We start from the raw sequence: 13535 nt of genomic DNA on the forward strand, positions 1-13535 counted from the left end.
AAGAAAGAAAGAAAGAAAGAAAGAAAGAAAGAAAAAAAAGAAAGGAAGGAAGGAAGGAAGGAAGAAAGGAAGAAAGAAAGAAAGAAAGAAAGAAAGAAAGAAAGAAAGAAAGAAAGAAAGAAAGAAAGAAAGAAAGAAAGGAAGGAAGAAAGAAAAGACAAAATCCCTTACCAGGCATAGGAACATGCGGTTTAGTGTTGCCAAGGGTAGTTGCAACACAAGAAAGGAAAATGTGCATGCTCTTTGTCCTAGTGTCACCTTGCGGATATTTTTAACCCACCAAGAGTGCTGCCCTGCTTGCGGTACACTGCAGAAAGCCAGCCACCCACCGTCCCACTCACTACTCCTCATGCCTTAGCCGGCCCCTGCTACCTGCCAGCTACTCCACTACATTACCCACTTCCTGCAGTAATACCTTCCAGGGTTTTAAGAAAGATATTTTTCTTTGCTTCTCTTCTATCTCTTAATGTATACATTTAAAAAAAAAGTCCAGTTAACACATCATTGGGAACATTGATCAAAAGCACTTCTTTGCTGAAGACCTCTGACATGGTTTTAGCTTGTTCTTCTCTAGACCCTTCTGATGAAAATATCAGAAATTTACTCTAAGGAAGAAGTTAGCTTTGTCACAATGTCACTATGTCAAGGGAGGGCCCAAGCTGCCTCCTTTATCCCTCTGTTTACACTCAAACCGGTGTCACCATTCTGCACAGTGTGTGTCTGAAGGCCACAGTCGGAAGGGAGTCTGAAGGAAGAAATGGGCTCCTGGCTTTAGTAAGGCAGCGGAACGTAACATAATGACTTAGCAGAGAGTCACAACTATGAAAAGCAGCCCTGCTTGTGTGGGCATCCCCTGTCCCTATCCTGACCCACTCCTCAGTTCTCATCTAATGATCAAAAGTCCATGTGAAGAGCCCACAGGGTGAAAGGCTATCTTACTTATTGTCCTGACCTAGAGGCCTCTGTGCGAACAGACCGCTTAATTTTCATTTCTTCCCCCTATAATCTAAGAAACCTGTTCTGGTTGTTTTCATATAATTAGGGAGCAGATCTGAAATTTTCTCAGATGATTCTAACGCAAAATATTCAGAGAACAAAAGAGGGTATGGTTGACTTGCTTCATGTTAAATTTAACTTGTTTATTTCTGGGTATCTATTGGTTTGGCATTCATTTTTGACCACTTTGAAATAAGCATGTGTCTTTTTAATCTATAAGTTGGCAACAGTCTGGCTTCTCTACTCGTAAGAGTCTCAGAGAGATCACTGTTGCCCAAATAAAAGCAAAAGCAAAAATAAATAAATACTGTATCTGAGTACTTTTTAAATAAAAAGAAGAATCTAGAGCCAAAATTCAAATGAGCTACAGTCTCTTCCTTGCTCCTTCCCTGAAATGGACTCAGTTTGATTATATCTCTTTATTAATCACAATTTCTCTCTCAACACACATAACCTAAAATAATGCTGAACAGGCTCTTCGAAGTGGTTAGATGCCAATGTAGAGTTTCATAGAAATCATCCCATTAAAGAATTTTTCAGCAGAGAATAAAAGTGTGGAGGAAGCAGCATTTTATTTAGAAGGGTGGGCACGTTGTTTTTCAAAAGGTTAGAAAAATACACTTTCCAGGCTGGCTTGGGCAGGAGACTTGTGTTGGTGAAATGCTGTGACTATTCTTTTTTGTTCCACATTACATTTGCATTTGTTGTTGAACTTCTACATCTCTAAAATCTACAGGGGTTATTTTTCAAGGTCATTTTTGGCAGTTTGGTTACTGCTTTCAGGAACTTTTTTGAAATTACATATTTTAATTTTCGAATTGCTTTATAATAGAAACGTGGCCATAAGTATAGTCAAAATAAAGGAAGCAATATGCAAAGCTAGGTTAAATGACAACAGTAAATTAGAGGGCTAGGATATCATCTATAGCTTCTTTAAGAAATAGAAAGATGCTTTCCTAGTAGCCAATGAACTTCACACTAGTTTAAGTTGCGCCCACAAAAACAAGACAGCAAAATATAAAGGTGGAAGCAATAATCATGGGACTATAGAGACAAATATCCACTCTCAGTGTAGAGGGACACTCTGGGTTTGCGTGCCTGCTCCCTGGCCTGTGCCATTGGTCATAGTCTGATGTGGATCCAGGAAGGGTGACCTGTTGTGGCGTGCCCTGAATGACTGAGATAGAAACCCCTACGGTGGCGTGTGCTGCGGAAATATGGTTCTCCCCATTCTTAAGCTTAGGGTGAAGGAAACAATGAAAAGGATTGAAATGGTAAGTAGATTCCATAGTCTGCAGAATGGAACCCTTGAAAAGTAAACATAGTGTCCATCTCATCAGCTTGCTGGCCTGCAATCAATCATGCCTTCACATTTTAAGGCACGTTATGTAATCTGTCATGCCATTATACTTTTTGGTGTTAGGGTTTCAACTCTCCAAATTAAACAAATACATAAATCAAAGGCATTGTTCTCATTGTTCTGATATTGAAAGGTAATTAGAACTGTGTAATTAAAATGTTACTAAGTCAATGCATGTTGACAGGTATGATATTTAAACACAACTATATCTTAGTTGTCCTGAAATTAGGCTTAAAAAGTACTTTGACCTGGGAATGGTAGCTTACACTTATAAGCCAAGTGTTAGGAGGCTTATTATCCCAATATCTGTGAGGCAACAGAATCACCATAACTTTGAGGCCAGCCTCAAAGAGAGACTCTGAGAGACTCTGTAGCACAGGCTGGCCTTGAAATTACCAGTGTGAGCCTCCACAAACAGCTCACAGGACATTTTTTTAAAGGTCACAAAATGCTTAATTTTTCTCAGTTATTACTTACAATGGACAACAATTTTGGAGAGAAACTCTGTTTAACAATCATGAAGAGAAGCTGGTGAGAAGGCTTAGTAGGTAATGGCATCCGAGAATCTGAGTTCAACTCCCAGCATCCACGTCAGACAACTTACAACTGCCTGTAACTCCAGCTCCAGGAGATGCCCCTAACCTCAGGCACATGAACATATACAGACAGCCGCACATGTACATGTAAATAAATAATAAAAAATATTTTTAAAGGAGTCATGGAGAGGGACTAGCAAGAGGGTCCAGTGGGTCAGGGTACTTGTCACCAAGTACCCAGAGTTTACATTGTGGAAGTAGAAAAGCAACTATCACAAATGGTGCTCTGCCCACCACATGTGCACCATGGCACACACAAATCAGTCAATCAACCAACCAACCAATCAATCAATTGATCATTATAAAAAGTATTTTAAAAGAATCATGGAGAAGCAAGTGATCTTAAAAGATCTCCAGTCAACCCATCCCATCATACAATTAAGAAAGTGGAGCATCTCCTAGCTTCTAGCTCATCCTCTAAGCAATGCTAATCAGGCATCCCATGAAACAGGGTAGATAGGAACCAAACTCTTGGGTTCAAATTCTGGCTCTGCTAATTAATCTGCTCTATTGGAAGATTAGAAAATCTGTCTCCATTTTGCCTTGACTCCATTGGCCTTAAATAGGATTAACAATAACAGGAAATAATAATACACAATAAATATAATCATTATTTAGCAAGGATTAAATGAGCTAATATCTGCTGTCTTCCACAGCCTATGGGTACCTTATGAGTGTTACTACTTTCTCTCCTGCAAATATCTCTAAATATAGCTTAGGGGAAAATTCAGCAAATATATTGTATGGAATTCTCAAAGAATTAATAATTTTTTAAAGAAGCAAAATCAATAATAACTAGGCAGGCCCTCCATATGTGTACCAAGTGTTTCCCATTCACATTAACCTCTATTCCTCTTTTTTGTACTAGACTAGACCTTGGATTGGGAAATGCAGCACTTGAAGAGAGAGCAGCTGGCCTCCTAGCAGGGTCTTCATGATAGCTTTCTTTAAGACATGTGAGGAATAGAAGACAGGCAAAGTAGTACATAGAAACTGATTGAGAAACTATGAATATATGGGTCTGGGTCACCTCAAATGGCATTGTTATTTTTGGTTGAAGTCATCAGCCCTATTCTGTTCCATACATTTATCAATAATTTAAGCTGATTTACTGAGGGCTTGCTTCTTTGCAGATAAAGGCAAAACAGATATATGAGCCCTAAAAATTAAATCTGAGATTAATAAAGCTGACTGCAAAGGTTCCTTATAAATTTGGCAGTTTGCAAGACTTTTTTGAACAATTTAGTAAGACTAACATTGTTCTAAGGTTGAATTTTGGAACAGAGAAAGAATTTATGAAAGTAATCCCTCCAATGTGGCATCTAACTTTCCATGTCTAGGATGTTTTAGCACCTCTGTGAATAGCTGAGAAGACAGTTATGAAATCATGCCAAGCAGTAATGGCTCTAAATAACATAGCTGGGTAAGAACTATGGAAAATATCTCCATTAATTTTGTCCAGTTTTCTTATAAAGAACTCATGTCAGTAGGCAGTTTCTTTGATATAGCAATGGTTGCGGCCAGATAAGAAGAGCGCAGCTGTCTCAATGCCCTGTGCCAGCTTTGCTTGGAGATGAACTTCTTGTGATGGATTGATTCCTTTTAGGACCCTGTGTAATGTGATCTCTGAATTAGGATTTCTCAGAACTTATTCTCATCAGTTACATAGCAGGAACACAGCTTTTATATTTGTTATTTCTGATGACCTTCTATGGTGTCAAATGACCTGAATGAATTAATTTTTAATGATAAATTACACGATTATATCTAGAGTTCATTGTGAGTACACTAAAGGGATTTTTATTTGAAGATGAAAATATGCTTATTTTATGTCCTGCTGTAGGGGTAAAATGCAGTGTGAAGCCTCAAGACTTTTCTGTTGTCCTGTTGAATACTTGTCTTGCAATATTCTTGTTTCAATGTTCTAGAGTTACTGACTAAATATAAAGTATTTTCAGCCATCTCTTAGAGATGGCTGGTGATGCATCCTCAAAACTGGTCTCTACAAAGCAATGAAATGGTGTATTCTATGTGCCACAAGATGCCAGGCAGTTCCGTGGTTTTCTAGTTGAGTGACAATTAGCAAGTGTAAGCCAGTTAAATTCAGACTAAAACCTGGAAAGGATTGTATTGATTCTTTAGTATATGAGATACCTACTACATGTTAGTTTGTGACTTTCTTAAATGGAGTCCTTTAGATCTGAGACTGCGTAGAAGGGAGAAGAGGAGGCCACTCACCTAAGTGTTTCACATTGCAGAACTGGGGACCATCACTTCTGTTCCACCTGTTGAACAGTGACGAAATATTGCTTTTTATTATGTTAAAGCTAAAATGCACAGTGACTTTATGTCTCTTGTCTTTCAATAATGGATTCATCGACCCTACCTACATGGTTTAGTAGGAAAATGCTAGAATTTTCTGAGCTGTCTTATTTGCTATTCAAGACTTGTAATAGTAGGAAATGATGTATTTGGGTGTGTTTGTTTGTTTGTTTGTGTATCATTTAAATGATTGGTCCAGGACAGAGACAAAATATAGCTGTATTCAATAAGAGAATGGATAGATGGCTTCATGTTACCTGCCAAGCATGACTCCTAATTCAGTCTATTTATAATGAGTTTATGACCATAAAGACCAAATAGTTGAAAGCTCAAAGATGTTTTTATTTTAGAAAATGTATTCTGCTGGATTAAAATTTAAATTGAGGGTATCACGATCAAGGGTAAGACTTTTTCTTTTTCCCTGATGAATAGAAATCTCAAGCTAACTAGCATGCCTTTGTGCCAATATCGACATCATACTTGGTTTTATCAAATCTTTGGGTCCCCTCCCTTAGTTGTTGACTCATCTGCAGAGAGGCCGTGGCCAGGAGCATGGCTTCTTAGGCCGTCTTGACTCTTTCTCAGTCTCACTGAGTTGCTTTTTGTCTTAAGAAATAAAAGATGTGATCTAGTCTGTTTAACAACCTCATTCTCTGCAGCATAACCCTAAAGTTTACATTTCTCCCCGAGACTTCTTCTCCTGCCTCCCTCCTTTCCTGGTGTTTTTCATTCTTTTGCGTAGGCAGAGCGTAGCTGCTCAGTCTTGTAAGCTGCTACTTAGCACATACGAATGGATACCATTAGTCCAAAGAATAAAATGTTTGTCTGCAGGCTTAGCCACGTGCACTGCCCCATGTTTTGAGCCTCAATAAATGAGACTTTTTTCCCTTGAACATTTTTATTTTCAGAGTATTTTATCTATATTCCCAGATAACTTGAGTTCCTTTAAACTCTGCAAACTTTGTTCTTTATGATTTAGTATTTCAAATGAACATGTTTATCTTCCTATTTTGCTGTGAAGTTTACCAAAGTTTCAGGTAGTCCTCACTGATTTTGTAGCTCTGGCGCTTTCTAAAGCAAAACACTTACTTAGTTAGAAGGCACGAGAGCAGACCCTTTCTTCTCTCACAGATTGCTGCTTGTTCTTAACTTCTTACATCTCAGTGGCCTTATCATAATCTCAGCAGCCTGGGATCAGTAGTTCTCAAAGCTGACAATCACATGGTCACTTGAATAATTTGAGCAGCTTTTAAGAGTGTGCATGTTTTCGTGTGTGTGTGTATGTAAATATACATGTGTATACATGTTTGTTGCCCTGCCTGTCAGCCATGTCTGGACCTTCATTTAAGTCTACTGTATATGGGATGTGTTAAGGATTTGTGTATTGATACTTGTTCCTAGTTTCCCTGGGTTACTCTAAGCATGTACCAAGAGTAAGAGGTCTTAAAACCTGTTCATCTGACTCTGACGTTCTAGACCAGATTATGATCTGGTATTTCTTGATATCAAGCTTAAGCACATTTGTTTCATATAGCTGTATACAGTTTCAAGCTTCATGTTGAAAGATCAATATGAAGGAGTTCTGTGATTTAGACTTTAAGAATCCCAGATTCTAAGATTGGAGCAAGTACTAGACTTATGGAAATCACTAAATGGCAAGTGCACTCAAAGACTTCAGTGTAGAGTATTGCATCTCATGGAAAACAGTATGCCATCTGAGATCTACTTTCAAGTCTTTTAGATCTAGTTGTGAAGCTTTTCTTAGTATTTCCTTGTTCTGTCGGGTGAGGGGTGTTGCCCCTGTGCCACAGTGAACAGATGGACCTGAGAGAATGAGCTGAGGAGTTGGTTCTCTCCTTCCAACAAGTGAGTTTCAAGCATCAAGGTCAGGTCATCAGACTTGGTGACAAGGGCTTTTACCCACTGAACCATTTTGCCAGCCCAATACTTCTTGTTATTTTCCAACTAAGGAAAGGAGTATTGTGAAATGTGGCTTGTGATAAATAGAAATAAACACCACCTTCTTGTGGTCGGTATTTTGTGCTCTTTTTTTTTCCTCTGACTGATTACCTAAAAATAATTTGTATGGGTTTGGCATCTATAAGGCTCTTTTCCACTCTTCATAATTTATGCGTTCTCCCTCCACCTGCTCTTGGGCAGCTTCTGAAATTACAAGTGCAAAGCACAGTCAGAAGCATGCTAATCCTATGTACTAGGCAGAGAGACACAGTCAGAAGCATGCTAATCCTGTGTACTAGGCAGAGAGGCACAGTCAGAAGCATGCTAAGCCTGTGTACTAGGCAGGGAGCACAGTCAGAAGCATGCTAATCTTGTGTACTAGGCAGAGAGGCACAGTCAGAAGCATGCTAAGCCTGTGTACTAGGCAGAGAGGCACAGCCAGAAGCATGCTAATCCTGTATACTAAGCAGAAGCACAGGGAGAAGCATTCTAATCCTATGCAATAGGTAGAGAGGCTTGCACAGTTAGAAGCAAGCTAATCCTGTATACTAAGCAGAGAGACACAGAAAGAAAGAAACAAGCTAATCTTGTATGCTAGCCAGTGACACAAGAAGAAACATACTAATCCTGTATGCCAGGCAGAGGCAGAGAGAGAAGTCTTACTAAATTACCCACACAGAGTTTGTACACTCTTGGTACATAGGATCTCACAAGTCTAACATGGCTTCTTAGTTGTCAGGATAGTCATGGTGCTATGTGCATGCACCCTTTCCCCAAACACTCATGGCTCTGCCAGTGGTGCTCCTGCTTGGAAAGGTTTCTGTCACTTCTCTATTGGGGAAATTGGAATTAGACACAATGGATATGTACCTTCCAGGGTATTTCTTGGGGCGGCCCTAGCAAATTCTGGTCTGAAAGCAAGTGAATAGAGATAAAGTCATGTGGTGGCCATGAGATACTGTGGTAATTTCAGTTAGACATAGTGTCTACTATAGACATTAGATATGAAGCAAGAAGCCACCTAATGGGTCATGACCTAAAACATTCAGGAAATCAAGGCGATGATGCTTTCAAGAACAGTGTTAACCTCTTAAACCACATCTACTTTCCAGAGCCCATCCCTTCCTGGCAGCAAGAGAATGCAGACTCTGATGAAGCCCGCCTCTCCCCACAGGCTGGGCGCCTGATTCACCAGTTTCTGGATGAGGACAGCGACCCTATGCTGTCTCCCAGGTTCTATGCCTATGGGCAGAGCAGGCAGTACCTGGATGACACAGAAGTGCCTCCTTCTCCCCCCAATTCCCATTCTTTCATGAGGTACGTTCTGTGTTACTGATAAGCAACTACAACAGCCACATAGCATCAGAACAGACAGAATGGCACTGTTGGCTAGCCCAGTTAGTAAAAAATTAAATTGGGGGTTTGTGGCGAAAGTTCTCCATCCTAGTATGCAGCCTGTGTTGGAGTTTCCACTTGAGCTGTGGCCCAACTGTAGATTTCATTTTGAATTCCAGCTAGTGCCTTTTTTCTAAAGCTCTGTCAAACTTAACATTTAGGCTTGGAGTCTGTCTCAGATTGTCTTGATAATGTAAGAGGGAGTGAGAGAAACACAGACTTATTTAATAGGTGGCATATACAGAACTCAGATGCACTCAGAAAACACATCCGTCCACTTGGGTTTTATCAAAGGGGAGGGGATGTTTTCACTCCTCTGTGCCATATACTCTCATATCCTGAAGGACCCTCCCCCACACTGCTATTAGTCATTCATGGGGCAGCTAACCCAGGCCATGTTCTTTGCAGGCGGCGGAGCTCCTCCCTGGGGTCCTATGATGATGAGCAAGAGGACCTGACACCCGTGCAGCTCACCAGAAGGATCCAGACCCTTAAAAAGAAGATCCGGAAGTTTGAGGACAGGTTTGAAGAAGAGAGGAAGTACAGAGTGAGTTCTCTGTAGGATCAATCTCCTCACCCCAATATACCCTTCAGCTGGTAGAGCTCCAGTTCTCAACTTGTGGGTCTCATATGAGATACACTACATGTCTGATAGTTATAGCACATTTCCTAACAGTAGCAAGATTATAGTTATGACATAACAAAAAAATAATTTTATGGTTGAGGGTCACCATAACATGAGTAACTGTATTAAAGGGTCACAGCATTAGGAAAGCTGAGAACCATTGATTTAGAAGATACCAGAAGCTGATTAAAGAATAGAATTTAATTTGTTGGGCTAAACTTTGATTCAAGATTATCTTCTACAGCGTCCTCCATGCTGGGCTCCTTCCATTGTTGGCTGTGTCTTGTTTTCCCAAGCCAGTGACAAGAGGGCATTTTTCATGGTGGCTGGAATAATATAAGCCATACTCTTCCACGTCTTACTTCACTAGCTGAAACATAAATAACAGAAAAGGGCATGTGGACCCCACAGAAGTCCATGATCATAAAGATCCAGTATTCTGCCCTTAAGGAAATTAGTATATCAGAAATAAGCAGTAAAATATTTACTTTATGGAGGTGGAGAGATGGTTCAGTGGTTAAGAGCACTGTCTGTTCTTCCAAAGGACTCAGGTTCAATTCCCAGTTATACATGGCAGCTTACAACTGTCTGTAACTCCAGTTCCTAAGGAATCTGATACTCTCACACTAATGCACATACCATGAAGTTAAATAAATCATTTTTAAAAATACTTACTCTAGACTTTCTTTTCCCAGCCCTCCCACAGTGACAAGGCAGCAAATCCAGAGGTTCTGAAATGGACAAATGACTTGGCCAAATTCCGGAAACAGCTTAAAGGTAAGTGAAGTTGTAAACTTACTGATGTAGCTTGTGTACAATAAACCAGGAGCCAAATCCCTTGTGTCCTGCTGAGTGTCACCAGAGTGTCACTACTGGGGCTTCCCAGGCTTGGAGACACTTCCCAGTTCACCCAGTTCTTTTTGGAATGCCATCCCAAGACTTTGGAGTGCCTCATGTCACAAGACAACCAGACAAGATATGATATGAATTCCTCAACATGTCTGTATTTCTGCACACTCCTAGAAAGATGGTTCCACGTTAGTACTCCTTTCACCCATTTATTCTAAAGTTGCACATGCTGGAGTGTTAGAAGGGATTTCATCAGAGATAAATCTGAAAGGGCGAGGCCCATTCCACTTGAACAGCATTCTGTATTTGGGGATACAACACAGAAACAACTAAATGAAATGTAATCAGATATGCAGTGGATTGGATGAGCAGTGGTCGGTGTCTGATTTTAGATCAGCACATCTGTATGGACTGTATGCACATCGATATGCCTTTGAAATGCTTCTGCCTATTTCTGACATCAGATCCCAAACCAAGGTGACCAAAAGTCAGGTCCTAAAAGCTAACAATTTCCCAGGAATTAGAGTTTGGGAAACATTTCTGAAGATCTAGAAGCAGTCTATTGCCCTTTGGTTTAGGTAATGATCCAGGGATTTCCATTTCACTATAATTCAGTTCTCTCTGACTAAAAAGAGACATGGCTAAGCAGTTATTGACATGGCAAATAAATCTGGGTTCAGCATACCTCAGTCTCATGTATCTATGTTTATAAATCGAATTGCCTAGAATCAAAACTGAAGATCTCTGAAGAGGACCTCACCCCCAGGACACGGCAACGAAGCAATACACTCCCTAAGAGTTTTGGTTCCCAGCTAGAAAAAGAAGATGAGAAGAAGCAAGAACTGGTGGATAAAGCCATCAGGCCCAGCGTTGAAGCAACCCTGGAAGGGATACTAAGGAAGCTCCAAGAGAAGAGAGTGGAGTCCAGCCGTCCGGAGGACATTAAGGTGGGATGCTCATAGAGAGCCCGAGGGAATTGCCCTCAGTGTAGTCAACACAGTAAAAGCACAGGCCATGCAGACTGGTGTTAATACCTTTGCCACACTTGCTTCCCAGCCAGGAGACACTCTGTTCTGCTGTCTCCTGGAATCACACTAAGCCCAGTGAAAAGGAGGAAGAGGACAAGGAACATGAATTTCTCCAAGCACAATGACACCTTTTAAAGCTTCTCACACGTGTAAAGAGGCACGTGAAAACTGCAATGTTTTATCTGTGGGCACTCTGGTTTCTGACTACTGATTGAAAGCAGATGGTTCTGTTGACTCTATTGTAAAATACACTTATTGAGGCTAATAGATGGATTGACTCTCTGAGTAGGGGATGACAGGCAAACCTTTGGAGTGTGTAACCTGTAACTGCAGTATTTCTGGGTCCATTAAGCTCAGCCCAAGTCTTCAGTGTGCCTTTCCTGCCATGTGGGTGATCCAGGTAGCTGATGGCAATGGTCATCTCTGCACTCCGTGCTTCTGGTGGGAGGTCAAGAGGCTCTCCTTGCTATGTGAACTTTGAACAGAGCATTCTAACCCTTCCTTTAGATGAGCTTGAATACATAAAAAGGTTGAGATGTGCACAAATGTTTTCCTCATATTTCCTTTCTTACCACTGTGTTTACACAGGATATGACCAAGGACCAGATTGCTAATGAGAAAGTGGCTCTGCAGAAAGCTCTGTTATACTACGAAAGTATCCATGGGCGGCCGGTATGTGATGCACCAGACTGTCTCAGTGGGATCAGTTTTTTGGTTTTGGAAAGGTTCTATAATTTAGTTTCATCCAGGAACTAGGGACCCTAATACATGTTCTCTTCTCTGGTATAAGAAAGGAAGCTTAATGCATATTCCTACCATGTCTAAGTATTTTTGAAGGCATGGCCAATAGACCTTGAACATAACTGAGTTTCAGCAAAAGTTAGTCTGCAACTAAACTTAAGTTGTCAGTCTCCTATTGAAAGAGAAGAGAGGTAAAGGGGAGGGGAAATCTTGTGTAGGGTTCATAAAACTTTAAAGTAAGGAGACCTCCTGCCCAAGTCAGTCCTCATAAGCTGTAGCTAACTCTAGGCTTCCACCGGCATATTATAAAAGGTCTAAGCTTGAATGATGGATCATAAAACAGTCATTCTGTGCTTCAGGACACAGCCAGCATCTGTAAAGGACTTCTAGCAACATATAGAACCCATTTTATGAAGTGCAAAATGTAGCTGTGGCTTCTTATCAAACTAGTAAGCACCTGAGGTGGTTTGGTGTTCATAAGCACGAGTTGATGCTTTAGCTATTTCTTGATAGCTTTAGGGAAACCCATAGTAAGACAGAATTCATTCTACTCTCTTCTTTGAGGAACCTAGCCATCCTTGCTGCCTATTACTCTTCACAGTCTCCTATTCAGATAGTTGACATGAAAAAAAATGTCACAATAGCAATTTCTACAGGCAGGTATAAGGAAGCATGAGATTTAGTTTCACTGAGTTTTATAAAGCCCCAAATACAGGGCTTTTCCACTGTTGTAACTACTCATTTAATGAATTAATAGGTTGAATTTAATCCTTTCTTGTAAAAGACATTCTCTTTAATGTAGAAGCTTCCAGCATGATATATAAAACTCCTTTTAAACAAGACACAGTATGAAACTGGGTTCTTCAGGGGCTAGGCAAACGCTCTACCACAGAACTATCACTCCAATCATGGTTTTAAGGGGTGAGGATTCTGGGTATTGTTTACCTAATAGTGAATCCAATGCTCAGTGGCTGGTACAAACCCTGTCATATAGTGTAAGCCCAGGGCTTATAGTGTATACATATAGTGTATACACAGAAGGCATCCTCTAGTTCTCATATTTTTTTTTTGGCTTTGAAAAATTCTGCCCCTGGTGCTGATTCATTTTGCTGGACTGTTCCTGCAATGGAAAAGTACTAGAACTCTAGGATAATGTTCATGTGTCAGCCAAGTTTTATTTCAGATTTTTTTTAAGGCACTGAACCAAATAGTAAGTGCTCCAGAGTTCAAAGATTGTGAAATTTTGTCTTTCTGTACTGGAGTATTTAGGATTGGGGGAGGCAGAGTTGAACTGTTGTAAACAGAGAAGAGGCCCTTTGCCACACAAGCTTGGAATTCTAAGTATAGACCGTGTGACCACCAGGAGACTCCCATGACCCTGTTTCCCACTTTGCATAGTTCATAGTTCTTCCCTTCACATAGATTCTAGCTGGAATATTAACAGACTCCTTCCAGGGCTTCCTAGCCTGTGCCTCCCACTGGAGAGAGCACATAGCTGTGTTCCAAGAAATTGAACTTCACTGCTGTATCACTGGGTTGTATGGTGGAGGTGTGGGGATTGTTATTGTGTTTTTATTTTTGCTTTTGTTGTGTGGGGCGGTGGGGAGGGCTTTAAGTTGGGAAGATTTTCTTTATATCTGTACTTTGCTCCATGGTACAGACAC

General features: G+C 40.5%; 1 protein-coding gene across 1 annotated transcript in view; it reads left to right on the forward strand.

Moving 5' to 3' along the window:
- The window catches only part of Fam13a (family with sequence similarity 13 member A), a 91874-nt gene that overhangs the window by 60881 nt on the left and 17458 nt on the right, over positions 1 to 13535 (forward strand). The window contains exons 9-13 of the mRNA XM_028789409.1: positions 8346 to 8550; positions 9037 to 9175; positions 9949 to 10030; positions 10829 to 11049; positions 11719 to 11802. Coding sequence (XP_028645242.1) covers positions 8346 to 8550; positions 9037 to 9175; positions 9949 to 10030; positions 10829 to 11049; positions 11719 to 11802 — 731 coding nt within the window. The remainder of the gene's footprint in view (positions 1 to 8345; positions 8551 to 9036; positions 9176 to 9948; positions 10031 to 10828; positions 11050 to 11718; positions 11803 to 13535) is intronic.

Source organism: Grammomys surdaster, unplaced genomic scaffold, assembly GCF_004785775.1.
Source record: "Grammomys surdaster isolate TR1022 unplaced genomic scaffold, NIH_TR_1.0 125832, whole genome shotgun sequence".
NCBI lineage: Eukaryota > Metazoa > Chordata > Mammalia > Rodentia > Muridae > Grammomys > Grammomys surdaster.